The sequence below is a fragment of the Danio rerio genome, chromosome 17 (assembly GCF_052040795.2).
Source record: "Danio rerio strain M-AB ecotype USA chromosome 17, GRCz13ab, whole genome shotgun sequence".
In the NCBI taxonomy this organism is placed as follows: domain Eukaryota; kingdom Metazoa; phylum Chordata; class Actinopteri; order Cypriniformes; family Danionidae; genus Danio; species Danio rerio.
The window spans coordinates 25,959,123-25,986,924 of NC_141037.1; the positions used below are offsets into that span (position 1 = coordinate 25,959,123).

Here is a 27,802-nt window from a genome sequence, read left to right on the forward strand (position 1 = left end):
TGCGGTCCTCCATGAATCCAGTTTGAGACCCATGTACTAGGCTTTTTGAAATTATCCATTCAGGTGTGTTGAGGCAAGTTGGAGCTAAAATCTGCAGGACACCTGCCCTCCAGGACCGAGTTTAAGCACCCCTGATTTAGATCATTTGTTGGCTGGAAAAAAAAGCATAACTTTCAGCATTATTACTACATTACAAATTATTCTGATGTGCTGATTTGTTAGTTGATGCACATTTCTTAATGTTGTCGGTGTTAAAAACGGCCTAATATTGTGTAGGAATACATTTATTTGCTATAGAAATCATTTTAAATTCTCATTTAAAATCTTGTGAATCTTTCAGTCAAACTTTTAATCAATTTAATGAACTCTTTCTGAAGAAAATATTAATATTTACAAATTATTGACCCCAAAACATTTTTACAATGGTGTAAATCGGAATTTATCAACCACGTTCCTGGAGGACCACCAGCTTGCACTTTTTCACCAAACACACTTGATTTTGATCATCAGATCACTCATTAAGCTGCGGTCACACTGGACTTTTCTCTCGATAGACTTCCGTTTATACGCACACAAATGCGTCAGACAGGAAACTTAAGTTTGTGTCAAGTTTCGCAGTTTTCGCAGTTGCAAAGTTCAAGCTTGGTGAACTCTGACCTGTGAAATTGCATCACTTGACTGCGTCAAAACATGACCTCTCTGTACAGATATTTAAAATATGGGCCAATCGCTCACTTTTTTAAATGTCTAATCATCCCGCCCCCTTTCGCAGCGCCGTACAACAGAATTTTGCATGCTCAAACTCGAGTGTGACCGCAGCTTAAGAGACCTGTAATAATGATTATGACAGACAAAGGAGACATACAAAACATGCAGTGTTGGTGCTCCTCCAGGAATGTGGTTGAGAAACACTGGTGTAAAAAAAACTGTATAATTTAAAGCTTATTTTTTTAAAAACAAATTAGTTTGTAAAATTACCATTCAACCAATAGCCAATATTCTAAAAAAGGTTTACCAATAATCAAAAGAATGGGCTTATACCAGGGGTGTCCAGACTCGGTCCTGGAGTGCCGGTGTCCTGCAAACCCCAATCAGACACACCTGGGATAGCTAATCAAGCTCTTAGGCCTTCTAGAAACATCCTTGCAGGTGTGTTGAAGCAAGTTGGAGCTAAAATCTGCAGGATGCTGGTCCTCCAGGACCGAGTTTGGACACCCCTGGCTAATACCCTTTTATTTACCGGGAAACCAATCACATCAAATTACAAACTCTTTTGTTGTCATTAAATATAGAGCTCATCATGTAGTTTTAAAACGTTTAGAAATTTCTTTTTATCTGTTAAACACAAAAGAAGCTATTTTGAAGAATGCTGGTGGCTGGGACTTATTGACTTCCATAGTAGGATGGGTTCCAGCAACCAACATTTTTTCAGAATATCTTCTTTTGTGTTCAACAGAAGAAAGAAACTCATGAAGGTTTCAAACAAGTAAAAGATGAGTAAATGATGACAGAATGTTCATTTTTGTGTGAACTACTGTATGTCTTTAAACCAGCATAAGCCTCTTAAAATCCCACACTGGTCAAATACGGTTCTTTATTTGAGCAAAAACAAGTGCATATATGCTAGGGCTGAACGGTATATCCTTTGAGCATCAATATTGCAATGTGTGTATCTGCAATAGACACATTGAAGGATTTTATTATTTATTAAAGATTAAAAGATAAAGATATGATTATATATTATTATTTTTTCATTATTTATACAATGATGAATATGTTATTTTACGTTTGATTGTTCAATTTAATACTATTAAACTCCAGAAAACCATAAATCACTGTTTGTTTATTTATTTATTTATTTATTTATTTATTTTTTGATTGTGATTTATTCAAATTTATGCAGATGAACTGGATAGAAAAAGACTTGATCACCCCAGTCGATCTATAAACTTATGAAATCTTTCCAAATAGAGCTATTCAAACCATATGCTGAATTTGTATTCATATTGCAATGTATATCACAGCAAACCAAAATATCGCAATGTAAGTTTTTTTCCAATATCATGCAGCCCTAATATATGCTATTTTTGTGTTACTTTCTTTAAAAAACAAAAAAATAGTATTACTTTTTGTTCATGCAGTCAACAACAGCCAATCAGTGGTGTTCATTTGCAGAGGGACCATCTGTATGACCAAACATTGGTAGATAATTGTTTTGTAATACCACTAGTAATGCAGAAATTACGCACCTCTCTATTAAGTTAAGTTGAATACGTACTCATGCAACACACAAAACATCTATCATATATCTGATGCAATAATGAGTAAAGCAATTGCAGGACCAGAATGTGTTATCTTACACCTAATGGACTCACATCTTGTAATGCTTTCCTTTTTCCAGGCTCGTAATGTCAGCACTGGAGAACTGGCTGCTATCAAAGTCATCAAACTGGAGCCAGGTGAGCTGCTGCACACACACTGCTGTTTAACCACCTGTAGATTGTGCTCTATCACTGTCCATCTATACTTCAGTGGTTAAATATTACAGCTATGGTGTGTTCACGCATATGTCACTGTGCTGTACTCTACAAATACGGGCTGTGTGTGATCACTCACTTACTTTTGATTATTTCATTTTTGTTTTTGCTTAATTAGTTTGTGTATTGACTTTTGCAGGGGAGGACTTTGACGTGGTGCAGCAGGAGATTATTATGATGAAAGACTGTAAACACTCAAACATTGTTGCGTATTTTGGCAGTTACCTCAGGTACGTGTACACACATGCAGTAAAACACCACACCAGGCTTCAATTAATATAGAAAGTTTTTTTAATGCAAAGCAGAGGCGTCTTATCAGCACTATACTACTGTTTAAAAGTTTCAATTTGGGGAAAATAAGTGTGGTTTATTTATAAACTAATTTTGAGAGGATCCCGTGCTTATGACCAACACAACTGCCACCTCATTAGCTCTGTAATCTGCTCTATTAGATGAATACGGAAGCATTATAAATAACCAAAGTTTTTCACTCCAGTTATCTTCGTCTTGAAGTTTTCACCTTCGTCTGTCGCTGAAAACAACTTAATTTATTATTTCAAGCTTTGTTTCTTCTGAACTTATCTGAGTTCTGTTGCATGGTTGTGCTCCATTGATTTATTTAACTACAACTGTTTATTAAGTTAATGGTTTAATATTAATTGACGATGAGGTCTTTAAAAAGTCTTTAAAAAGTATTGAAATTTACTTATGGATTCCTGCATTTACCCTGTGCAATAGCAACCTAACTGCGAACATTTGCAAATTTCAAATTTTAACGTGGTGGTTCATTCCACTGTGGTGATCCCTAATTATATAAAGGGACTAAGCCAAAAAGAAAATGAATGAATTAATCAATAATTTTATAAAATAAAGATTTTTATCTGGAGAGTCTTTAAAGGAATTCTTTTTAACTATGAATTTTTCATCCTCTCTCTCTCTAAATTTTGTTCTATTTAATTCAAAAGCACGTTATTGGTATGACTTGTCAAATTTTGACAAAGCATTGCAGATTATATAAACCTGAGATGCCCAAAGTTGGCGCTGCGGACCAAAGTTGGCCCATGGTAACTTTTGATTTGGCCCGCCATCCCAGCTTAAAAGAGAGGGAGAATGATGGGGAGGTGGTTGGGGCGAATGCCTTCGAAAGGGATTGTCATTTCAAATTTAACTTAACCTTTTGATTCTTTGTTTTATCTTTAAGCTACAAAAAAAGCTAACTGAAATTAAATTATTCAATTAAATGTTGTACATGAATCAGACTTATAAAATGTAAATACTGTCACTTGACAGATAGAGGACAATGCACAAGTCATCTGCGAGCAAATCAAGGTGAAGGCAGGAGCAGCTCGACTAGTGTATTCAGTAACAAACTCTATTGTGTTATAAACGGGATTGTTTATGTTTTTATTTTTGTAATAAGTTCAGTAAAATGTTCAAAATGATACTGCTTTAGTTAATATGATTTGAAGCAACGTTTTTTTTGGAAATTCCCCTTGGCAAATTTATTGTAATATGGTTTGGTATATATTTGGTAAATATTATATATTTTATAAACAGTGAATAAAAATGTAAAATTATTATATAATACACATACACACACAAAAAAAACACTCGAGACTAATATGAGTATTAAAAAGATAATGAAAAAGAAAAATATATTATTAAAATATAATCAATTACAATACACAACTGTACATTCATTCAGATGGTTTGTAATAATGTTTCTGACTAGTTTTGTCCAGTGTCTGTGTTCATGATAGGCTAATAAATACTTTGCTATTGTTGATCTCAGACTGGAGTTCTCTCCCAAAATATGCCTTAATGTTTCTGTATTATGTAAAATGTGGTGTAATTATCTGGAAAATGGAGAAATATGTGGATCTAATAATTTCTTGCTCTCTATTTCTCTTTCAATTCAGTTCAATTCAATTTAATTCAGTAATTGCTTTATTGGCATGACAAATGTTACAAATGTATAGGCAAAGCATTTATAAAGTTTACATTAAAAAGAACATACATATTTATTTAAAACAACAACAACAACAGCATAGTAAACACTAAACACTTACATAGTAAATAGTAGTATACATAGTGAATAGTAGTATAGTACTATAATTTATAGTATAATAATAATAATAATAATAATAATTAAATAAAAATACAAATAAATAAATAAATAAAATATATATTTTAAACAATAATAATAAAATAAAGTAATAAATCAGAATAAACTGTAGATTTAACAGTCAACATTTTTAAATAAGTAATAATAATAATAATAATAATAATATTCTCTCTCTCTATTCTAATCATCTGACAATGAAGAATGTTTTTGCTTTTTTGTATTTTTTGATCAAATCAATCAATTTGACCAAAGAGTCTTAAAAAAAGACACTTAAAAATATATATTAGCATATATTCTATTTTAATACACATCACAAATAACTTAAACAAGCATCGGTTTTAAGCTGTTGTGTCTGAAACTGGTCTGACAAGATTTCACATTTAATATCCGTTTCAGGAGAGATAAATTATGGATCAGCATGGAATACTGTGGTGGAGGTTCACTCCAGGATATTTATCATGGTAAATATGAAGCTAAAACAAGATGTTATAATGCATTTATCATCTTGAGCTGTTGTACAGAATTTCTCATATACACAAATATATCTACATATCTGTATCCAACAGTTACCGGGCCGCTGTCAGAATCCCAGATTGCTTATGTATGCCGGGAGACCCTGCAGGTATAAACACAAATGTTTACTGATGTGTGAAAGTGACAGTTCAACTTATAAAAATAGTAATGTGGGCTTCTGTGTTTATTTCAGGGTGTTTACTACCTTCACAACAAAGGCAAAATCCACAGGGATATAAAGGTACAAACAGTGTTGAATCTTACATTAAAGAGACCATTCCTGACAATCTTGACATAATTAGCACTCATGAGAATGGAGAAGAGGATGTTGTTCTTAAAATAGAAATATCAATGAATAGATATTTTAACCGGACAATTTCATTAGATTTAATCTCGTAATCACAAATATTTGCACAAGACCAAAACATCCTGAATGCCTGTGGAATAAATGTGATTGTTCTTAAGTGTCTGTGCATGAATACACTGAGCGATCATTGTATTGACAACAAAAATACATGGTTTGTTTGTGCATCAAAGGGACTTAAACTTACTTATTTTACGACTTCTGTTTGTCACTGTAACCTTGAATACAATTCTCATCTTTCAAAGCTTTACTAGCAAGACCTTTAAGTTTTCTTTATCCAGCTCAGATGTCAGTCTGAATCAAATATTATGTCTCATCAGAAATGTAGATTTAAAGAGTTTGCTCATTTACAGCTGCTCATATTGGTTCTACTCTTGTTTTGCAGGGCGCAAATATACTGTTAACAGACAACGGCTATGTTAAGCTAGGTAACAAAACACTTTTATTGGAGATTACAGTTATTCAGAAGCACTAACCTTAACTTTCTAACATCTTTCGTCTGTCTCTGTCCAGCTGATTTTGGCGTTTCGGCTCAGATTTCAGCCACTTTAGCAAAAAGAAAGTCCTTCATTGGAACTCCATATTGGTATGTCAGTCCTTTCTCATTCTAATAGTTTTCTTCTAGTTGTTAAATTGCAAAAATTTATTTCTCTACACTGTGTGTGTTTCTCTGCAGGATGGCACCTGAAGTGGCAGCAGTAGAGCGGAAAGGTGGCTATAATCAGCTGTGTGATATTTGGGCTGTGGGCATCACAGCTATTGAGCTGGCGGAGTTGGAGCCACCAATGTTCGACTTGCACCCTATGAGGTGTGTTTCCAGTGACTTGGACTGATTTAAAGTCTCTCTGCTAAATGTTGTGCTAAATTATTTGACTAATTTCATAGTTTAAAGATATTATAGGCCATGTTTAATGTGACAGGGCTGCACAAAAGCTTAAGTCCGCACGATACTGGAAAAATATGTGATATTCAATGTTGTTGAGTATTTTAATAATGATATTTCTTACAATATAACCTTTCCCTATTTATTTTTATGACTATATTTTAAATCATTTATTTATTTAATCATTTAAAAATAAGTCAAATATATCTTTCAGATCTAAAAACTGTCAAGGTGCAAACATTAGTCTCTGAAACAGTGAGTGAAAAGCTCAGCAGATATTCTGACTCTGATTGGCTGTTGTCATTTCCCTCTCAATTGCCCCATTAGTATTTTTTTTTCAGCTTTGGGCCGCTCCAGCCAATAGCAGAACAGCAACTATTGGGGAGGTGGAGATAAAGATAGTAAGGCCTCACCTGATTGGTCAAATTTAAATAAACAGCCAATGCTAAAATAAATATAGTTGATCCCACATGTCTGTGATATGTGAATTGCGTATAATGTTATCAGGAAAATGATGATTTTATGACATAGTGCAGCCCTGCAAAATAATGTCATCGCAATGTGCGCAATGCAGGGTTTCCAGTTGACCAGGCACCACAGTTCAGAATGCATGTAATTTGTGGATTAATTGCACAGTTTACCCTTTGTGGTGTGAAAGTTCATCATTTGCATGTGTTTCAATGGTCTGTTGCTGTGTAAACATATCAGGTGAGTTTAAAAACATTCAGGTGCAAGAAAGGATAGCATTTGTTGCTTTAACAACGATTAACTGTATTTCATTTAAAGACTGTGAAGTTGCATTTTAATTATTCAATATTTGACTTACAAGAAAATATGAAGCACTTTCTTACCTCATTCATTTTAAAACAATGAATTGTTGTTGTTTTTTTACATTTTAAAAATAATGCATTTTTTTCTTCATTATCGTGAAGCGGTAGTATGACAACACTTAAATTTTCTACTTCTTTTTCCCATTTGTCTTTTTCAGAGCACTCTTCCTAATGACCAAGAGCAGTTTCCAACCACCTAAGCTAAAAGACAAAGTTAAATGGTAAGTATTTTCTATGTGTAATTTAAGTGTACAGTTCACATTGAAGCAATGAAAGAAAGAAACACTCCTGTTTAAAAGGGTGACATCAGTAAAATTTCCTAAATGTTTTTGTGAGAAATCACTTGTACTCAAGAATACATTTATGTTAGGGCTGGGCAATTAATCAAAAAGTAATCGAAATCGACATTCAGAACCTATAATCGATCTAATTTTTCCAGGTCAATTTTTTCAATTACTTTTGCTTCCGTGTGTGGAGTCACGTGACCTCGCTTTGTTAAGGCTAATTTATTCATATTATATTCTGATTTATACTTATATTATTCTGATATCACACTTCTGCCAATTGCACTGGTACTGTCCAGTGCAGCCTTCGCATGCTCACACAGCTCTCAAAAAAATATAACTACACATCGCAATGACACTTAGCACAAGCTTTGTGATTGGTTGATTTTAGTAGTGATGATGAGGGTGGGTGGCGCGGAGAGCAGCGTTTTAGGCAATGTGTGCTTTAATTTCAGTTGTTCATCATTGATGTTCAATAAATAATCATAGACAGTAGATAGTGTGTGTTTACTTCAATTATTTTAAAATCAAGTAAAACTTGTATGTAAGCACATTTACTGTACAAAACGTGTCAGTGAACTATAAGGGCCAAAACACAAAATTAATAAATAAGATAATTGTTAGTTATTCGTAATCGAGTTAAAATATTATAAACTAATCGAGCTTTTGAATTTAAGGCCAAATCTACAAGCCCTAATTTATGTAAAACAAAAAATATCGAGAAATACATTTACAATTTTAAATTAAACAATAATTTTTTTCATGTTTTTGCATAATGTTGTCATACTTTTAATTAGAATGACCATCAGCTATGTTTTACACACTTTACAAGGACTCACACTCATCTGGTTTGTTTTGGTTCTCATAGGACAAATAATTTCCATCACTTTGTGAAAATGGCTTTGACCAAAAATCCCAAGAAGAGGCCCACGGCTGACAGATTACTGCAGGTAAGATTTGCTCCTCATTTAGATGTGATTCATGACTGGCATTATGATGTTTCATTGCGTCACTTCCCTTTTTTCAGCATCCGTTCGTTACCCAGCCTCTTAGCCGGACTCTCGCCATTGAGCTACTGGACAAAGCTAATAACCCTGACCACAGCACACACAGTGATGCAGAGGAGGATGACATCGACCCAGAGGTGATGTCATATGTCTGATGCTCTCCTTCATTTTATACCAGCGGGAAATCATGACAGGGATTAAACTGAAGCATTTATTTTTAATTGGTTGTTTCTTTAGATGTAGAACCTAAATGTGGGCAGACAGTTGGCTCTGCCAGCTGCCAGGTACAAGTGTGTCTGGTTATCCATGCTGCAGTGCGCATATTTGAAAAGAGTGTGTGTATGTGAATGCATGCGAGTTTATTGATTTAATGCCAGTGGTTTGCAGTGTTGTCCTGAGGAAAGGTTGGAATTTTAGGTAACACTTTATAATAACATTGTATTAGTTCTTGTATTTACTGACATAAACAATACATTTTTTGCTCTATATATTCATCTTTGTTAACGTTGGTTAATAAAATGAAGCTGTTTTTTGTTTAAGTTAAATAGTGCATTAACTAATGTTAACAAGCATGAATTTGTATTAAACAACGCATTGGTAAATCTTGAACTATGATCAATAAATGCTGTAAAAGTATTGTTCATTATTAATTCACATTAGTAAATACATTAACGATGGAACCTTATTGTAAAGTGTGACCGAGTTATATAACAGACATTCAGAAAAGTAATTAAGCTTTTGGTCTTTTGGTTTGCAGTCTCCTGTGTCCGTTCCACATCGAATCCGCTCAACTAGCAGGAGTTCACGAGATGGAAAGACTTTGTCTGAGATTAACTGTAAGTCATGTGTTAACTAACCCTTGACTCACTGAACCAGAGTAAGCACAATAATTCTTATCCTGCTTAAAAGCACTGAGAGAAATCTGATGTGTGTGTGTGTGTGTGTGTGTGTGTGTGTGTGTGTGTGTGTGTGTGTGTGTGTGTGTGTGTGTGTGTGTGTGTGTGTGTGTGTGTGTGTGTGCGTGCGTGTGTGCGTGTGTGTGCGTGTGTGTGTGCGTGTGCGTGTGCGTGTGTCGCTTTTCTAGTTGACAAGGTGAAGTTTGACCCTCCTTTGAGGAAAGAGACCGAACCACATCATGAGATGGTTTGTCAGACTTTGCCCTCTATTTGTTGTATTTATTGTGTTTGTTTGGACTGCGTGTCTCAATGTTTTTTGTTTTTTTTGTAGGATCTGCCATTAGAGCCCCAAAGCATTCTGGGAAATAACAAGTGAGTATGTTAAAGTTAAGACAATTTGTGTAATAGTCAACAATAGCTAATTATATGAAGTGAATCCATGTGTAAATGAAAGAAATAGACGTACATACGAGATGTAGAATTGGCTACCATACTTACACGCATATTTTCTTAAAAGAGTGAGAAAAACCTATTTATGACTTGTGTAAGACTATTTTGACAATAAAACGGTTTAATAGAATGTGAATTTTTAAATAATATTTTTGTTTTAGTTTATATTTAGTTTTTATTCAGGAAATATTTGAAGGCAAATGTTTAAAAAAAACTAAATATTTAGAATATTTATCAATGATCAAACTGAAATAACTTATGACGTTTCATCAGCTATTTGCCGTTATTTGTATATTTTTTGTACAATTATTAATTAAGAAATGGATATGTTTGTAAATTATATATTAAATGTTTAGTACAAGTGTTGCCATAAATACCTCCAATGCTTTTGATATGGCATTAAAACATAAAATAAATAAGAACTGCGTTTTCGCTGTTCCGTACAAATATAAAACGTGCTAAAGCCAATTGTGATAAAGCCAGTTGTTATATGGGGATGGTTAAGAGGCCAGTGGCCAAATTTGGCCAGTATGCCAGGGTTTAACCCCTACTCTTTTTTGAAAAACATCCTGGGATTTTTTTTATGACCACAAAGAGTCAGGACCTCGGTTTAACATCTCATCCGAAAGCTCACTGAGCACTTTAGTGTCCTCTTTTAATATACTGGGGCGTTAGGACCCTCATAGACCGCAGGTTGAGTGCCCCCTGCTGGTCTCACTAACACCACCTCCGGCAGATAATGACTGTGCACAGCCCTGCTTGGCTTCAGTGGGTGACCATGTGAGAGTTGCAGAGAGCTAGCTGCCGGCAAGATCACTGGCAACATCAGTGATAATATAATTAACTAACTGACTGTTTCGTTTAATCTCTAGTTATTATTTTAATGTTTATGAAAAATAAGCTATTAACTTTAAACTAGTTAACTGTTTAACAAGGTTTTATCATGCTTATAAAATAGTATAAAAATAATACGCCTAAAAAATAAATATACTAAGAAATGTCTAAAACTAGTTACTTATAGCCATGGGACGATAACAGTTTTCAAGGTTTACCATGGTTTGAAAAAGTCAGGGTTTTAAAACTGCCATAACTTTCTGTTAAATCATTGCTACAGTATATGTAAGTTTTTTTTTTTTAACCTTTTTTTTCTTTACAACTATTTTATTTAGTTTTTTAGGGCAACAGTATCTCCAGCTGTTAAGAACCCTCTGCATCAAAAGCTACTCTTCCAAAATATTGAAATGTTTCTTAAAATAAAATATATTGTGTTCAATGGGGAAAAAGTTTTTTTTTTAAATATTAAAAAAGTAATTCTTTTTCTAAATTTAAAAAGAATATATTTTAGAGCAGTAATTACAGTACCATGATACAGCGAAATCGTGATATTTTTATCCAAGGTTATCATACCGTCAGAATCTTATACCGCCACATTCCTAGTTATCTAGTAGGGCAGTGGATGACTAGTTGACTCATCTGTGTTAATCTGAACTGAAAAAAAATTAAATAGGGGAAGAAAGGCACGACAAATAAATCAACATAACATCTAAAAATCAATCAAATGTGTCATCCATCTTGATTCATCTCTAGATTAACAAATCTGAACATTAACAATTAAAGAAAATTAAGGCTAGCGGACATCACTAATCAGGTGAATGTTGGTCAACTGATAATCTGTCTTGACTCATTCCTAGTTTAAAGTGCCAAAGAGTACTAAAATTAAATGAGCAAGTCTACTAGTTGACCTTGCTAATCAAGTAACTTTGCTGTTGGATGACCAGTTGATAAATGGTCAATTTGGTGTTGTAATTCATCACGAGTTTACACAGATGTTTTTGTGTGTTGTGTATATTTATGAAGTTTTATTCATTGTTTTTCAGGAGTCTATTAAAATCTGTCGCTGAGGAGCTCAATCAAAGGTACACCCCCCTCCCACGCTTTCTTTTGATTGGTCAGCCAAACGGCTATGCACACTAATCACCTCTGCACACTCCTCCTCTGCTTGGCACAGAGCAGCTCTTACTGCTGAGTGTGTGTGTGTGTGTGTGTTCTCTGCATTGTTCTCTGGCTGCTATACCCTCTCAGCCTCACCCTCTTCATCTCTCTCAGGGGTCATGTGACACATTTAGAGGATGAGGAGGAGGATGAAGGTGATGATTTGCAGTAAGTGAGAGGAAGATGTATTGTGAGATGTGTACCATTCGAAAACACTTGTGTTCATCTGTCACTCCCCGTCTGTTAGTGTCAATCAGATGTGCGATTGGATTGTGGGTTTGTTTTGTAATGTGTCTGGTTTTTCGTTGCTTGCTGGTGCGTAAATGCATGATCATTATTGAAACGCACATTTTTTTTGTTTTTTTTATTCACTTTTTTAATTCTTAACTTTACCTCACCATAATAATGTTCTTCTGAACTTCTCTGATGTTGGGTAGAGTGGCCAATAGAAACCTGTTACTTATGTGAGGTCACAGCAATTATAAGAAAAAACAAGGCAATTGCTGATGGACAAAATTGCAGTCTTATATTTTTGCCTGCTTAAGAAAAAGATCTTCTGTCAGTTCTAATTTTAACACAAACCCACAGCATTCAGCTTTGTTTTTCAGCTAATCAGATCAGAAACTAAGATGTTTCTTTCATTTCCTGCTGATTAAGTCTCTTTGGTCTCGTCTCAGAAGAGACCCATACACCCAAACTATCCACTTAAAGAAAACAGGAAAGTAGCCAAAAGTAAATAGAAATTCTGAATTAAAGCAGTGCTTCCCAAATCCAAATCCATTCCTCGGGAACCTTAGTCCTGCACATTTTGTATGGCTGTGTCTGAAATCACCTACTACTCAGTAGGTACTGCATTTGAGTTGAAACATACTACTCGGCCGTAAGAAAAGTATGTTCTATACCAGGGGTTTTCAAAGTGTGAGACGCGCCTCCCCTGGGGGGCGCCAGAGCATGTCAGGGGAGGCGCAGGAAAAAATATAATATAATAAAAATATAATTATTAAGTTTAATTATAATATGTATTTTTTATTATATTTAAACGTTTTAATTAAACAAAGCAAAAAAATAAAATAATAATACGTCAAATAGGCCTATAAGAAAACCTTTTTTAACCAGAAGGCCATAGCTGTGAATTCGCTTCTGTTTGGCAAGCCCGCCAATACAGGTATATGCCTGCTAATACAATGGGTCGGTTTCTGAGACCCACCCCGATTCAAAGCTGTAATGAAGTTCACGGCCCTTTGGCCGCCGGGAAGGAGGCGGAGAACCGAAGCAGTTTTAAAGTGATTTATTATGACAGTGACGGCAGCTCCGTCTAAACCAAAACAAACGGACGGCAGATCCTCACGGAGACTGCCGTCAAACTGAAAATAAAATATGTCCGGGTCCGGTCCTCCCTCGGCTTCCTCTGCCCTTGTTCCTCCTTTTATGATCCAGAGCTCCTTCCGTGGGATCTGAGGCAGGTGCGCACCGCAGGTGTATGCACTTACGCGGTGGCCTCACTCCGTTCCCACGGCGCTCGGCCACGCCCCCTTGCCACAAAAGCCTTGGGTTTAAGCCTTGGGCTTAAACCCAAAAGACGACGATATGATGATCAGTATTTGAGTTTAGAATTTACGTGGACAGGACCAGCTGATGTACCACGACCTTTATGTGTGGTTTGTCAAAATATTTTGGCTAATGACAGCATGAGACCCACTAAACTTCCACTGTTTTGACTGGGATGGACAGTTCTTGGAACTGTTCTATTCATATTGAACCATCATCCTAGTTTTAAAAACGTTATATTAAAATACTTATTACTCTGTAAATAATTGCACTTTCATGCAAATGATGATAAAAGTGAGTTAACAGTCTGACATCTGTCTGTGTCTTTATATATACTGTATATATATATATATATATATATATATGTGTGTGTGTGTGTGTGTGTGTGTGTGCGTGTGTGTGTGTGTGTGTGTGTGTGTGCGTGTGTGTGCGTGCGTGTTTGGGAGGAGGGGGGCGCCAATGGATAAGTTGTGTCAAAAGGGAGGCCCACTTAGACTTTGAAAAACCCTGTTCTATACAGTATGAATGTAAGTAGTATAAATGGAACTCGGATGTACTACATCCACCATTTTGTCATGATCACATGACCCAATGTGAGTTGCTTCGCTTCACTCACATTTATGAATTCTCTCGCAGGCCATCATAGGATAGCAATCCAACAGTTCACACTTCATATTACCGGTTGAATAAGTGCATCATCCAGGTAATTAAAGTGCACTTATTATGCTTAGAGATTTCAGTGTGAACGCACTATTTACACTATTTATACTACAAAATGGCATAGAATAGTGCATAAGTATGTGATTTGGGACACACCATATGAATTCGGACATACTACTCGGCTCTATACTGATTTTAGCATGTAGGTAAGCGATTTCAGACACAGCCGGTCTTCCTTACTTAACAGATCTGATTCAGATCATCTGCTCGTTAACAAAGAAATCCATGAACTGGTGTCAATTAAGAGAGACATACAGAATGTGGACCGGAAACGGGAACCACTTGATTAAAGTGAAAGAAAAAGTCCTTCATTTACTTGTAATTAGATTGGCCAAGTGTATGTTAATGCCATTTATAAACAGGGTCATAGTGGCTATTTTTGTTTTGGCACGGAAATCAGCCTATAGAAACAGGAAACCACATAGCCACACAGGACAGGCCAGGAAACCACAACACTCTGGCCACATAGGACACCTTGGTAGTCATTTAGGAAACCTTAGTAACTACATGGCAACACCTTGGCAATGAATACAAAGTTGTGATTGAGGTTTGTATTTCAGTCATGAATTTCGATCAAGCATTTGTTTTCACAAGATATTCAGAAACACTTTTATTTGCAGTCAGTTTAAAGCTTTGAAGAAATCCAAAGTGAGGACAATTGCAAATTATGTTTCTCCAACTTAGAGTTTCTTGGAAGAGGAAACTCTAAAGAAGTTTCCATTATTTCCAACCTCTGTCCTGGTCTGGGTAGATTACACTTGTTTGTGAGCGTAATCAGCACTGTTTGTGTCTGTCTTGTGTCCACATGCCCATTCTTGCTTGCAGAATGTGAATCTTTACTGTTTGTGACACTGCATATGGTCTCTTTCTTCGTCCGAATGAATCCCTGTATGTGTTTTCACTGTCCAGAGACAAAATGCCAGTGGTTTTCTTATCCTTTTTTCATGTTACCATATATTGTACATCTATAAATCCTTTCATTATGCTGTTGTGTATCTGTGCCTACAGCTGCAACTCCACGTCAACCATGAGGCCTAAAGTACCACCTCCTTTGCCTCCCAAGGTAAAAGTAACATCTACATCTTTTCAGTGAAGCGCATGGATGGACATGCAACAAAATGCACACAGATATCTTAAAAATGTTTGCACTCAATTGAAGTGGATAATTTTATAATTAGATTGATACATTTGAACAAACTTTTTAACAATGCCATTTTTAAAGTAAGTTTGTAGATGTCCAACAAAACTCATTCAACTTAACTGATTGTGTGATTAAGGTCCAATCCCAATTCTATTTTTGTACCCCTACCCCTTCCCCTTCCCCATGGCCCTAAAAGTGTGAAGGGGAAGGGCTTCAAAATTTATCCCTAAGAAATGGAACAGACCTACAGCACCTATACACGTCATCATATGTCATCGCGATCTCTTGCTTTATATGAGATCAGACGATCGCCACTGCTGTAGTTATTCATGTGTTTTTTTTGGTATTTTTCTTCAAGAAATCACTACAGACCATATATTATGTTATCATAGTGATCTAATGTGGCAATAAGTTCGTAACTGTACTGTGCATTTACACAGTGGCCTTATTCATCTATGTAAACACACAAAAAACAACATTAACATTATAGCAGACACATTCCCAGCCACTAGACCACAGGTGTCAAACTCAGTTCCAAAAGGGCCGCAGCTCTGCACAGTTTAGTTCCAACCCTAATTAAACACACCTGATCAAACTAATTGAGTCCTTCAGGCTTGTTTGAAACCTACAGGTAAGTGTGTTGGAGCAGGGTTGGAACTAAACTGTGCAGGGCTTCGGCCCTCCAGGAATTGAGATTGACACCCCTGCACTAGACTTTTCTGACAGGGCATTCGAGTGTCATCAAGTGTCAGAATGTTGTGAGACTGCTGTACAGGAGTTATGACTATGGATTATAGATCGCAATGTTTTGCGTTTTTTATTTTAGCATTTTTTTTTTAAAGTAAAACAAAAATGTGGTTATGAATATATTAAAACATGTGCTTGTTTGTTGTAGAAAATCATAATATTGACAAAAAATACTAATTTGTGGATCTCCTTACTTTCGGGTGCAGCTATACTGTCGTTGTGGCTGGTGTATTTTTTGGATATTTTCTTACCCTTTGGTTTCGAGTGTGGTCCTGAAAAATCTCAGTTTAAACCCTTTCCCCTTAGCCCTACGCCTTAAATATAAAGAGAATTGGGACACCCCTACTTCTTCACATGAACATGCAAAATGAGGGGTAGGGCTAAGGGGTAGAATTAGGATTGGCCCTAAATAACTGGAGCAGCCAACTTCAAATATTGCTTTAGCCTGAGACAATGTCTGTCATCAAAAATACTAGATATATGACCTTCCTGAACTGTCTAACAAGCTGTGTGCCCTAAAATCATGCATCATGCATAACTTCTATTATATAGGAGAAAAAAAAATTTCCTTGGTTGGGGTAATTTCCATTTTTATTATTGAAAGTTTGTGGCAGATTCAAGATAATGCCAATATTGTATTCTTGAAAAATGGGGAAATTGTCTTTTACAAAATAAAAATTTGCAACTTTGGATTGGTTTGAAATTTGGCAATCTGAACCGACAATCAAAATATAAAAGAATAGCAGAGTCCACACCAAGCTCTATCGATCATGACATTTTTCAAAATGATTTTTTTCTCTAGTTGGTTAATGATTAAAACATGGTCAACCAATCACAGAAACCTGTCCCCTTTCAAACTTATCTCTGGAGGGCCACTATCTTGCAAAGTTCTGCTCCTACTCCAATTTAACATGTCTGAAACTGTTAATCAACTGTTAATGTTAGTCTTTAGGCTCAGTAGAAATTTCTAGGCAACTATTTTGGTGCTAGTTGGATCTAAATCTATAGGATTTTGGCCCTCCAAGAGCAGAATTGAACTTCAGTAGCAGATCAGAAACAAGTGTTCTTCAAAGAGCAGAAAAAAAACTGCAGTGCACAACTATAATGAACAGAACAATGTTTTGCATTAACGTGGGTGCTAATATATTTGAACGTTTTCATTCTGCATCCAAATGGCACTTCAAGAAACAAAAATTCTCACAATTTACTCAAACTCAAGCGCTTCTAAACTTTTATGAATTTTGTTCTTCTTTTAAACACAAAACAAGACATCCTGAATATTGTTGTAAATTTTTAATACATTCTGAATATTGTTAGAAATTGACACCCATAGTAGGAACAAAAAATACTATGAAAGTCAATGGCTGCTACTTTCTAACTATTTCATAATATCTTATTTTGTGTTCAACAGAAGTAAAACTTTTGGTCCCACTTTATATTAAGTGGCCTTAACTAATATGTAACTACACAGGAATTAATAGTTTGTTATAATGTACTTATTGTGTAAATACATGTATTTACTGTGTACTTATGCTGGATTAAATACATGTATGTAATTACATCTGTAATTAACTTTTGTAATTACATTTGTAAATACACTGTTGACCATCCCTTACACCTTAACCCACCCTTAAACCTACCCATGCCACCAAACCTGTCCATAACCCAACCTCTGTCCCAACTCAAATGCACCACAAGTGTTCTCAAATACATTATAAACACAGTATATTTATTTATATATTTATAAAGTATTTATTTTTTGATGTAAGTACATAGTAGTTAAGGACATTAATATAAAGTGGGACCGAACTTTTTTTGGGTTGAACTATCCCTTTAACTCACAGTTTCTCTCTTTTCTCACTTCCCAGCCGAAGGTTCTGTCTCCTGCTCAGAGCAGCTCTGCCTCAGAGGACAATAATGGAGAAGGAACCATCAAACGTTGTCCAGCTTCTGCAAGCTCCACCCCTCCTGCTCGTCCCGCTTCCTGTGTTCCCCCCAGACCACCGCCTCCTCGTCTCCCCCCACACAGACGTAGCAGTCTAGGTAAAAAACCATCTGAGCATGCTCAGACAGAGCCAACAGGGGATGATGGCATTTATAGGTTCTGGGAATGGCTTCATGCTGAAGAACAGGAAGAACACAGTAAGCTAAGCACCGCCCACTTGAGCGTGCCTTCCTGTGATTGGTAGCCAGCTTTGCCAGTCTTCCCCTGTGCTTTGCAGACTGTAATTTTGGTATTAGTTTAGTGGCCAATATAGATGTATACAAAGTTCTGTCATGACAAAGTTCTGTCAGGTCACATCCAATCTGCGTACAACTAAATGGCACAGGTGATTGGCTGCTGTCGCATCAGTAGCCAATGAGCTTGCTCCTCAACATTTAAACACCTCAGTGTTGTTTGTGCTAGCAATCTGCACCACAAATTCAGATACTCTAGTCCACCCTGTGTAAAGATCTGTTGTAGGGGTTACGTGTGTGTTGTTTGCAGCAGCACTGTGTTAAATTCTAAGACGACATGTTTGTGAATACACTGGCTGTAGCCAGTAGTCTCCATACTTGCTCTGCACATAAAATCAAAGCAGCAGCAGTGTGGCAGATCAAACACATCTCCAAGACCAAGACCAAACACATCTACATGTAGTCATTTAGCAGACGCTTTTCTCTAAAGCAATTTACATTTGAGGAGGCATTCAGCGATTCAACAAGAAGACACAATACTCACAAGAAGTGCTAATTATACAAAGGAGCTGTCAGTGTTTAGAGAATGATGTGCTAGAGTACGGACAGGGGAGTGTTTTCGCAGTTGATTTGTCAAGCCTACTCACCTGTGTGAGTTGGTGACTTATTTGCCATATACATTGATATACTAAATATCTCAGAGAGTTGTCAGGACAGAACTGTAGTTTAGTCCAGAGCTAATTAGATGAGTTTGTGTGATGTTGTAGTTAGAATGTTTTGTTTTGCCAATCAAATTGCACAATAAATTATGCTAATAAGGTAGAAAATACGCTTAACAATGCAATACATGACTATAATAGCAGACTAATGCAGTACTCAACAAATGTGCTCCAGACATCTGAATCCTTTTTCTAAAATCCAGAAATAGTAATACTAAACAGCACATCCATGTAAGTGCCCCTCAACTGAAAATGAGCAACGTCAATATCAATGGGAAATGTTGTTGTATTTATGGTGGCGGTAAACTTTAATCAGTCGAATAGCATGATGTTTGTATTAGCATCACATTAGTGTTTCTTGGATGTGAGTTCAGGGTTCAAAGCATGGGTAATCAATGTTAAAGTGTGTTTTTATGTGCAGGTAATGGCGTTTCATCCCCGGAGAATGGAGATAAAGAAAAACTGGCCTCTCTCCCCTCATGTAGTCTACAGGTATGTTTAATCCTCAAAAGGTTGCATATTGAAAAGCATGATATGGCTGTGCATGCACAAATTGCATTCTTTTATGGATTGATGTAGTTGTCTTGTGTCATTTTCTGTATTAGATACGTTTTCACTGTGTTATTGCATCTTTTCCTTCTGAAAGAATTGTTGTTAGGGATGTTATAAATTCCAAATTCAAATAATGAAACATTGTCTGTGCTTCAGACTGAAGGGCTTTTGGATTTATGTTGTTTAGATAGATAATAAAAGAAGAGAAAAAGTAGTTTATTCAAATATGTTGCAACTCTTACACAAGCCACTCACAGGAAAAAAATCTGTTTTCTTTTTTCGTAGTTACCATTCAGTAATGGCCTTCCACCAACTCCTAAAGTACACGTGAGTCATCCAGCTTGTTCTGTCTGTCTCTTTACCTCTCTATCTTTTACTGTTTTAAAGCACTGAAGCATGTATTAAAGGGACAGTTCACCCAAAACTGAAAATTCTGTCATCATTTACTCAGCCTTCACCTGTCATTAACCGGTTTAACTTTCTTTTTTCTGTTGAACACACATGAAGATATTTTGAAAAACATTGGAAACCGGTAACCATTGACTTCCATTGTGTTTGATTTTCCTTCTGTGGACGTCAACAGTTACCAGTTTCTAGCATTTTTCAATATATCTTTATTATGTTGAAGTGAAAAAAAAATCCTAAAGGTTTGGAGCCACTCAAGGATGAGTAAATAGTGATAACAATTTCATTTTTGAATGAACACACCTGAATTAACAAAAATAGCAGCTTCATTTGGACCAATTAAACTCAGCTTTGTTTTTTTGTGCTGTGCAGATGGGAGCTTGTTTCTCTAAAGTGTTTAATGGCTGTCCACTAAAGATTCATTGTGCCTGTTCCTGGATCAACCCAAACACCAGGGGTGAGAAACGAATTCAGATAGATCATGTGCTTCTAAATGACTTAATTATCAGTTTTATAAGCTTGTCTTGACACTTTTTTTCAGATCAGTATCTGATTTTTGGAGCAGAGGAAGGAATTTACACTCTCAATCTGAACGAAATCCATGAGAGCACCATGGAGCAGGTCAGCATCTCATCATTATGATGAGAATTTATTTTATTATATCAAAATAAGGGGTGACATGGTGGCACAGTGGTTAGCACTCACAGCAAGAAGGTCGCTTTTTCAAGTCCCGAGTGGGTCAGCATATCTGTGTGGAGTTTGCATGTTCTTGCTGTTTTAGCGTGGGGTTCCTCTGGGTGCTCCGGTTTCCCCCACAGTCCAAAGACATACGCCAGGGGTCACCAATCTCGGTCCTGGAGGGTCGGTGTCCCTGCAGGGTTTAACTTCAACTGGCCTCAACACACCTGTCTGGATGTTTTAAGTTTACCTAGTAAGACCTTGATTAGCTTGTTCAGGTGTGTTTGATTAGGGTTGGAGGTAAAACCTGCAGGACACCGGACCTCCAGGAACAAGTTTGGTGACCACTGACATACGCTATAGGTCAATTGAATGAACTAAATTGACCACAGTGTATGAGAGTGTGTGAACAAGTGTGTATGGATGTAAAACATATGCTGGATAAGTTGGCAGTTCATTGCTATGGTGACCCCTAAATAAAGGGACTAAGCTGATGGAAAATAGATGAATGAATGATATCAAAATAAGAAATAGTGTATAAAGTCTTGGCGATTCAAAATATGAAGATCAGTTAGTCAAATTTTTTATATATAATAAATATTTTGCCTTCACTTTGAAAATTCAAGAGAGAACAGACTATGAGAAACAAAGATTTCCATAAATATTTTAAATGTATGACAATTGATTTTTTTTTCATTCTTTAAATCTCATGCAGCTGGTTCCACGGCGGTGCACATGGGTTTATGTAATGAACAACTGGCTGCTTTCTATATCAGGTCAGATAAAACCAAAGAGAACATTTACCGAGCATTTCAGAATATTTTAATGTTTCAACTTCTCCATCATGAAACTCTATACACTTCTATGTGTGTGTTTCACAGGTAAAGCATCTCAGCTGTACTCCTACAACCTGACGGGGCTCTTTGAACAAGCGCGACAGATGCAGAAGTTACCCGTTGCCATTCCAACACACAAACTCCCAGACAAAATCATCCCGCGGTAAGATTTAGATCATAGGTGTTAAAGTCAATTCCTGGAGGGCCGCAGCTCTGCACAGTTTTGCTTCAGCCCTAATCAAACACACCTGATCCAACTAATTAAGGTGTTCAAAAAAATCTTGAACACCTTGACTAGTTGCATCAGCTGTGTTTGATTAGGGTTGAAGCAAAACTGTGCAGAGCTGCGGCCCTCCAGGAATTAAGTTAGACACCTAGGATTTAGATGAAACGTTTAAGGATCATTTTATAAATTTAATCAGTTATCATTCATACTATTGTTTAAAATTTGATTTATCTAAAGATTTACTTAAATAATTGTGACTGATTAACAATGTGTTCCATTAATGCATTTGTTTCAGGAAGTTTACCGTGTCTAATAAAATACCAGAAACAAGGGGCTGTCAGAAATGCTGCGTAGGTCAGTATAAATACATTCAAACTAAATTATTAGCCACTCCTGTGAAATTGAGTGTTTTTTTTTTCATTATTTGAATCTAACTGCTTTGATTTTTTTCAACACATTTTAAAACAATAGTTTTAGGGTGCTTTCACACTTTTCAACTCAAGTTCGATAGTCCCTCCTCGGCTGGTTTGTGTACTGAACTCTGGTATGCTGGCATCATCAAGCTACTGTTTTGTGTACAGCTGTTGCTAGGTGACAGCCACAAAAGCAAAGCATAAAATGAAGACGTACACATATCACGGTCATTCTGCCTTTACTGAATATAATACAGAGAGCCACTTGCATGTATCTGCCACAGAGAAACAACCATTAAAAACATTTAGAACATCATGCGATGTCTATACAAGACATTATCACTGTTTGCACTGGGTTAGTTCCACTTGTCGCCAAAGTAGGTGAAACACACACATACACACACGAATGAATGTCAAAAAAAATTAGAGTTAGTTGTACCATCATTAGTTCAATTTCGTTATTAGGTGCGATTGCATCCATATCAGAAGTGAACCGTACCAGATTTTGCCTGAATCGTACCCCAGACCATCTCTTTTCAGGTGCCTTTAATGGGTGTGCACCCGAGTTCAGTGTTCACACTAGTTAAACGTACCGTACTCTGACATCAAACAAACCAGAGTGTGGACCAAATGTGCTAGTGTGAAAGCACCCATATTAAATTATTTTTAAATAACTAATTTCTGTTGTCTTTGCCATTATGACAGTATATAATATTTCACTAGTTATTTTACAAGACTTTTTTCAGCTTAAAGTGCAATTTAAAAGGCTTGACTAGGTCAATTTGGTTAACTAGGCAATTCATTGGGCAACAGTAATTTGTTCTGTAGCCAAGCAAAAAAGCAAAAATTTTAAAGGGGGATACACGTATTGACCTTAGCAGTTTTTAAACTAAATAGAAACAAAACTTTCTCTAGAAGATTAAAAAAAGTTACAAAAATTGTGAAATTTTTCTTTGCTGTTAAACTTTACTTAAATATCAGCAAAAGAATTAATTCTTCACATATACTGTATAGCCACTTGATATAAACATTATAATCACAAATTGCAAAAAAGTAGTGCAATTCTTAGCATGAATACAGTTTAACATGAATTGTTTGTGTATGTATGTAGTGCGAAACCCGTACACAGGTCACAAGTACCTCTGTGGAGCTTTCCAGTCCAGTGTAATGCTATTTGAATGGGTGGAAGCCATGCAGCGCTTCATGCTCATAAAGGTAAGTGAAGAAACTAATGAAGAAATGACATGAAACGTCTGTAAGGCTTGAAGCTTACGCTGCTATTCTGAACCAATAATTGAAAACAGAAAGCAGTTGAAGAATGGCGTGTTTAAATCAATTACTTATTTGACTCTATTGTAATCCATTAAAGTTGTTATCATTGATAAAGAGAAAGAATCTCAACGTCTTAAAGCAGGCAGTGTTGTTTATTAAGTTAGATGTTTAAATATACAGACAGTAGAACAAAACAAACTAACATACTGGATAGAGGAACATAGCTGTAACTATGCATCAAAGTCTATAACGCTGTGTATTTGTGTCTGTCCAGAGTATAGAGCTCACCCTGCCGTGTCCATTAGAAGTGTTTGAGATGTTGGTGGTTCCTGAACAGCATTATCCTGTGGTTTGTGTGGCGGTCAGTAAAGGAAGTCACCCTGATCAGGTGGTCACTTTTGGCACTGTCGATCCCAATGCTGGCAACCCGACGTTCACGGAACCCGGTCAGTGTCACAGAGACTCATTTGTTTGGATCCCTAAAAAAATATAGCTTTCCTCTTAGGTTTTGTTTGAAAGTGTTGTGTCATGTGATTTCAGAAACTCCTCAGACGTGTGTCATTCATGTGACTCAGCTGGAGAGAGACACTGTGCTCGTCTGCCTTGATCGTAAGTAATTGTGCAAATTTATTGTCATGATAATATAAAATGTAACCTTAATGACAGAAAATGTCATTCAGTATAATAATAGACATGTTACACATAAATAATACATATTTATTTACAGTTGAGGACAACTTTTGCTAGCCATCCTGTGAAATAGTAATTATTTTTAGAGTTTTTCTTTTTCTATTTTTCTGCTGTCTTATTTTTTTTTAGTCTGGCCAGAATAATTTAAGTGTAAAAACGGAAAAATCTTGGACTTTTAGCTTGTATCACCTTGTTTTGTATTTGTTTTCCGTGTTTCTGTGTACATCATCTTTGCTGCCATGTCCAGTTTTTATCTTTGTTGTTATATTATTTTTATTAAAACAATTAAAGTGAAATGCTTTAAAATGTGCATTTTAACTATAAATGTGCTTGTTTGACGTAATCTCTACCGAAACACGAAGAGAGGGTGGGGCATAGTGTAGCTCCTCCCCTTTTTATAAAACAGCCAATAACATTTTGTTTTATCACCTCTCTGCCAGTGAGAGTCGTTGAGCTCAAGCGCATTAAATGTGCAGCATCTAAAGGGGGAGGAGCATGTCAAATACTAGAGAGCATTTGATTGGTCATGATTTGATGAGAAACATATGAGGTGATGTGAAAAAGCCATTAATACATTCAGGCAGAAGTGACAAACTAAAAGCCTTAGATGTTATATCAGTCTTATATCTTCTAAATGCCAATTGTGTCACTGTTTTGGAGCACACTAGTGTATAAATATCCTTAAAACTAATAATACTGATAATAACATCCAAAAAACATTATTTTCATTTCATTGGACCTTTAAAGCTTTTATTGTTTTTGAGTTGACTCAATGTCCCTGATATCCTTTATCCAGCAGCAGCTTTATCCACTCACAGTGTGTTTCTGTATTTTGCAGGATGTATAAAGTTGGTAAATTTACAAGGCAGATTAAAATCCAACAAGAAGTTGTCAACGGAACTCACTTTTAACTTCCAGATTGAGGCAATAGGTAAGGATTAAACTAATGTAAAATATTGTCTGTGGAATTAATCGTTTGCTTTAAATGATAATTATATATGTCCTTTTCAAGTGTGTCTGCAGGACAGTGTTTTGGCGTTCTGGAAGCATGGAATGCAGGGAAGAAGCTTTAAAAACAGTGAGGTATGTCATGTAGTTCTGTAGTTCTTAGTTTCTTAAGTAGATTTCTACTTTAAGTCTATTTTCTTCCAAACTAAATGTTTTTGCTTTTGTTTTGTACAACACAGTACATTTTAATTAAAGCAAAGCAAAAATCCTATCATAGCTACATGCTAATTCATACTGGAAACATGGTGATACACTTATTTCACATGGCCGCCATTCCAAAAAACGAAAGCGAGACTGCGGTGAGAAGAAACCCGAAGGTATAGGATCAGCACTATAAACATTGCAACAACATGCTGTGGACTACAAACCTCCAGCTGTTGCTGTCATTTCAAAGTGCAGATATGATGTAAATATCACTTTAATATCATTCAGTTAACTTTCATTTAAACTATTTAAAGCATATTAATTATCAAACAAACTGACAATAATATGCTTAAGTTCATAGCACCAGGTAAACACCGTGGGGAGGCTTCCCTGTATAAAACAATGCAGTCCTTGTAGCAGACCCATCTGGTGAAGAGCATGTTCTTCTGATTTGCCATTGTATTCACCAGTGCTCAACAGAAATGACTGTGATTGGCCGTGAAAGTCATAGGTTTACCGCTCTTCACCAAATGCAAACACAGATACACAGACACTGGAGCGTTTTAAAGCTGCGAAGATCAGTCAATTCATCAGCAGATCACTCGTCTGTGTTTGCACTCAATAAGCATCGGTTAACTGATGACCTTCACCGCCAATCCCAGTCATTTCTGTTGAGAACTGGTCAATACTATGGCAAATTGGCAATGTTTAAGAACGCGCTTAACAGCGCCTTGACGTTTTTTTAAATGTCAGTACCGAGACCCTTCGCTAAGCCTCACCCTCCTTAATTACTGTTGCTATGCCTTTCAAGCTTTCGTGCCCGGCACGTTTATAACAATGTGTATGCGCGGGTGTCAGACATTGCCAGGGATATAATTAGTCATTTTTGGCAAACAGGTGTGATATCTGAGAAAGTCAGACAAAAAAGGACTGCAGTATGCATTACAGGAGTATATTCACTACATAATAAGCAACCGATTAGAGAATTATTCAATCAAAATTGAAGCTAGGTTAGGTCATTTAACAGCTTAGTTCATACACAGCAGAAGAGGTGAAGTTTACAAATAATCAAATAATAACTAATTAAACCGTGATTTCTCTATTTTTAGCCAAAAAGCCTGATAGATTAATTGTTGTGCAATGAAATATAGCATTACTAATCGATGAGGAAACATGCACGGACACTGCTTTTACATAATTCATTCATAGAAAGAACAGCCAGAAAGAAGAAATGTATGGATTTGTGTAAACAATGTACAGTACCTATTGCTGTCAGTATGTTTGTGTGCTCTTTATACAGTTTCTATTCTAATTTGCAGTTAAGTGGAATAAATAAATAAATAAATAAATTGAAATGCAAATCAAAGTACAAATAGCAGAAGTGAACAAATAGATTTTTCCTACCAGCAAATATTAATCCGACACCAAATATAAAAGCAGACACTAACCCGCTATAACATCATCACCAATGACTAAATCTCCAAAAGACAGATTAAAAATCAGTGAATTGTAGCTTTGACATAAACATGATGCTTATAAATTACTGAAAAACAGCTGCGGATGAAGTATATTGATCGCAAGTGTCCAGTTTGTGATCACATCTCAAATATAATTTCAAATATTTGTAGCTTGAAACAGATGGAAATATGATAGCTATTAGTATGACTACGATGGCGAGGGCTTAAACGGAGCAGTGCTCATAATATCGAGCAGACAAAAAAAGAAAAAGACAGCTGTGAAACATAACCTGCTTTGTATTTTTGTAGGAAACACAGTTTAGATCTTTTCACGGTAAGAGTTGTGTGAGTTATTGCCGTCTATAATTGTGTCAGGAATATGGAAACAAAACCAAACTTAACTAATTTAGCGCCCTCACAGAGCTTAATCCACACTGGCATTTCTCCTCTTGGGTTTTTGGTTTTGAAAAGGGAAAAAATTCCACCACCCCGTCCAAACTTTTAGGATACCGTGTGTCAGATTTGCACAATCCATATGCATACCGCTTTGGCTTGTTTCCCTTGCTCAAAAGCTTGACAGACCTCCTGCGCGTAGCTACGATTGCTAAGCCATGATTGGTGAGTGGCGGTTTTTGGGTGTGGCTTAGCGAAGGGTCAATTCAGTATTGTGACAAGTCTAATATAGTGAAAGAATCAGTTCATTTAACTTGAGTTTGATAAAGGGCATCTAAAACGTTGGGTTGGAAAAGAAAACATTAGCTAACTAGTGCCATTTACCTTAACTTCGGGTAACCTTCGGGTCACTCGGAAACCAGTGAAATGATAAATTTGTGTCACTTTTTCTTTGCTGATAAGATATACATCCAGACGCCGTTCCTGAATGACTCCAGGCGATACTTCCGGGTTTCTTCCCAGCGCAGCCTCACTTTCGCTTTTAAAATGGCAGCCACATGAAAGCAGTGTATCTTTTTCCACACTTTTTTAACTTTTTCTATCTATCCATACTTTTTCAAACTGTTTTATACTAAACAAATTACTTTCAACAGGCTTTTTCAAGCCACCATACCGTTCTACTTTAATATATCATGCACTCATGAATCACATAGGATCTTTTCAGTGCTGCTTTACATCATGGTCACGGTAAAAAAATTTGTCCTCCCCATGATTACACACACCTGTCACGCTCT

At 36.2% G+C, this 27,802-nt stretch overlaps 1 protein-coding gene across 4 annotated transcripts in view; it reads left to right on the forward strand.

Moving 5' to 3' along the window:
* Nucleotides 1-27,802, forward strand: part of map4k3b (mitogen-activated protein kinase kinase kinase kinase 3b) — a 34,915-nt gene that overhangs the window by 2,899 nt on the left and 4,214 nt on the right. The window contains exons 2-31 of one of the 4 annotated variants that reach the window (XM_087290511.1): nucleotides 2,402-2,459; nucleotides 2,677-2,767; nucleotides 5,059-5,123; nucleotides 5,229-5,284; nucleotides 5,369-5,416; nucleotides 5,925-5,967; nucleotides 6,053-6,125; nucleotides 6,216-6,347; nucleotides 7,411-7,473; nucleotides 8,405-8,486; nucleotides 8,564-8,680; nucleotides 9,301-9,379; nucleotides 9,628-9,686; nucleotides 9,771-9,811; nucleotides 11,767-11,805; nucleotides 11,996-12,049; nucleotides 15,158-15,212; nucleotides 17,906-18,179; nucleotides 19,356-19,426; nucleotides 19,772-19,813; nucleotides 20,264-20,348; nucleotides 20,433-20,512; nucleotides 21,285-21,345; nucleotides 21,451-21,568; nucleotides 21,927-21,985; nucleotides 23,156-23,259; nucleotides 23,591-23,762; nucleotides 23,857-23,925; nucleotides 24,845-24,937; nucleotides 25,019-25,089. In XM_087290511.1, the coding sequence (XP_087146637.1) occupies nucleotides 2,402-2,459; nucleotides 2,677-2,767; nucleotides 5,059-5,123; nucleotides 5,229-5,284; nucleotides 5,369-5,416; nucleotides 5,925-5,967; nucleotides 6,053-6,125; nucleotides 6,216-6,347; nucleotides 7,411-7,473; nucleotides 8,405-8,486; nucleotides 8,564-8,680; nucleotides 9,301-9,379; nucleotides 9,628-9,686; nucleotides 9,771-9,811; nucleotides 11,767-11,805; nucleotides 11,996-12,049; nucleotides 15,158-15,212; nucleotides 17,906-18,179; nucleotides 19,356-19,426; nucleotides 19,772-19,813; nucleotides 20,264-20,348; nucleotides 20,433-20,512; nucleotides 21,285-21,345; nucleotides 21,451-21,568; nucleotides 21,927-21,985; nucleotides 23,156-23,259; nucleotides 23,591-23,762; nucleotides 23,857-23,925; nucleotides 24,845-24,937; nucleotides 25,019-25,089 (2,454 nt within the window). The remainder of the gene's footprint in view (nucleotides 1-2,401; nucleotides 2,460-2,676; nucleotides 2,768-5,058; nucleotides 5,124-5,228; nucleotides 5,285-5,368; nucleotides 5,417-5,924; nucleotides 5,968-6,052; nucleotides 6,126-6,215; nucleotides 6,348-7,410; nucleotides 7,474-8,404; nucleotides 8,487-8,563; nucleotides 8,681-9,300; nucleotides 9,380-9,627; nucleotides 9,687-9,770; nucleotides 9,812-11,766; nucleotides 11,806-11,995; nucleotides 12,050-15,157; nucleotides 15,213-17,905; nucleotides 18,180-19,355; nucleotides 19,427-19,771; nucleotides 19,814-20,263; nucleotides 20,349-20,432; nucleotides 20,513-21,284; nucleotides 21,346-21,450; nucleotides 21,569-21,926; nucleotides 21,986-23,155; nucleotides 23,260-23,590; nucleotides 23,763-23,856; nucleotides 23,926-24,844; nucleotides 24,938-25,018; nucleotides 25,090-27,802) is intronic. The other 3 variants (XM_087290513.1, XM_087290512.1, XM_087290514.1) reach the window with 3 other exon arrangements.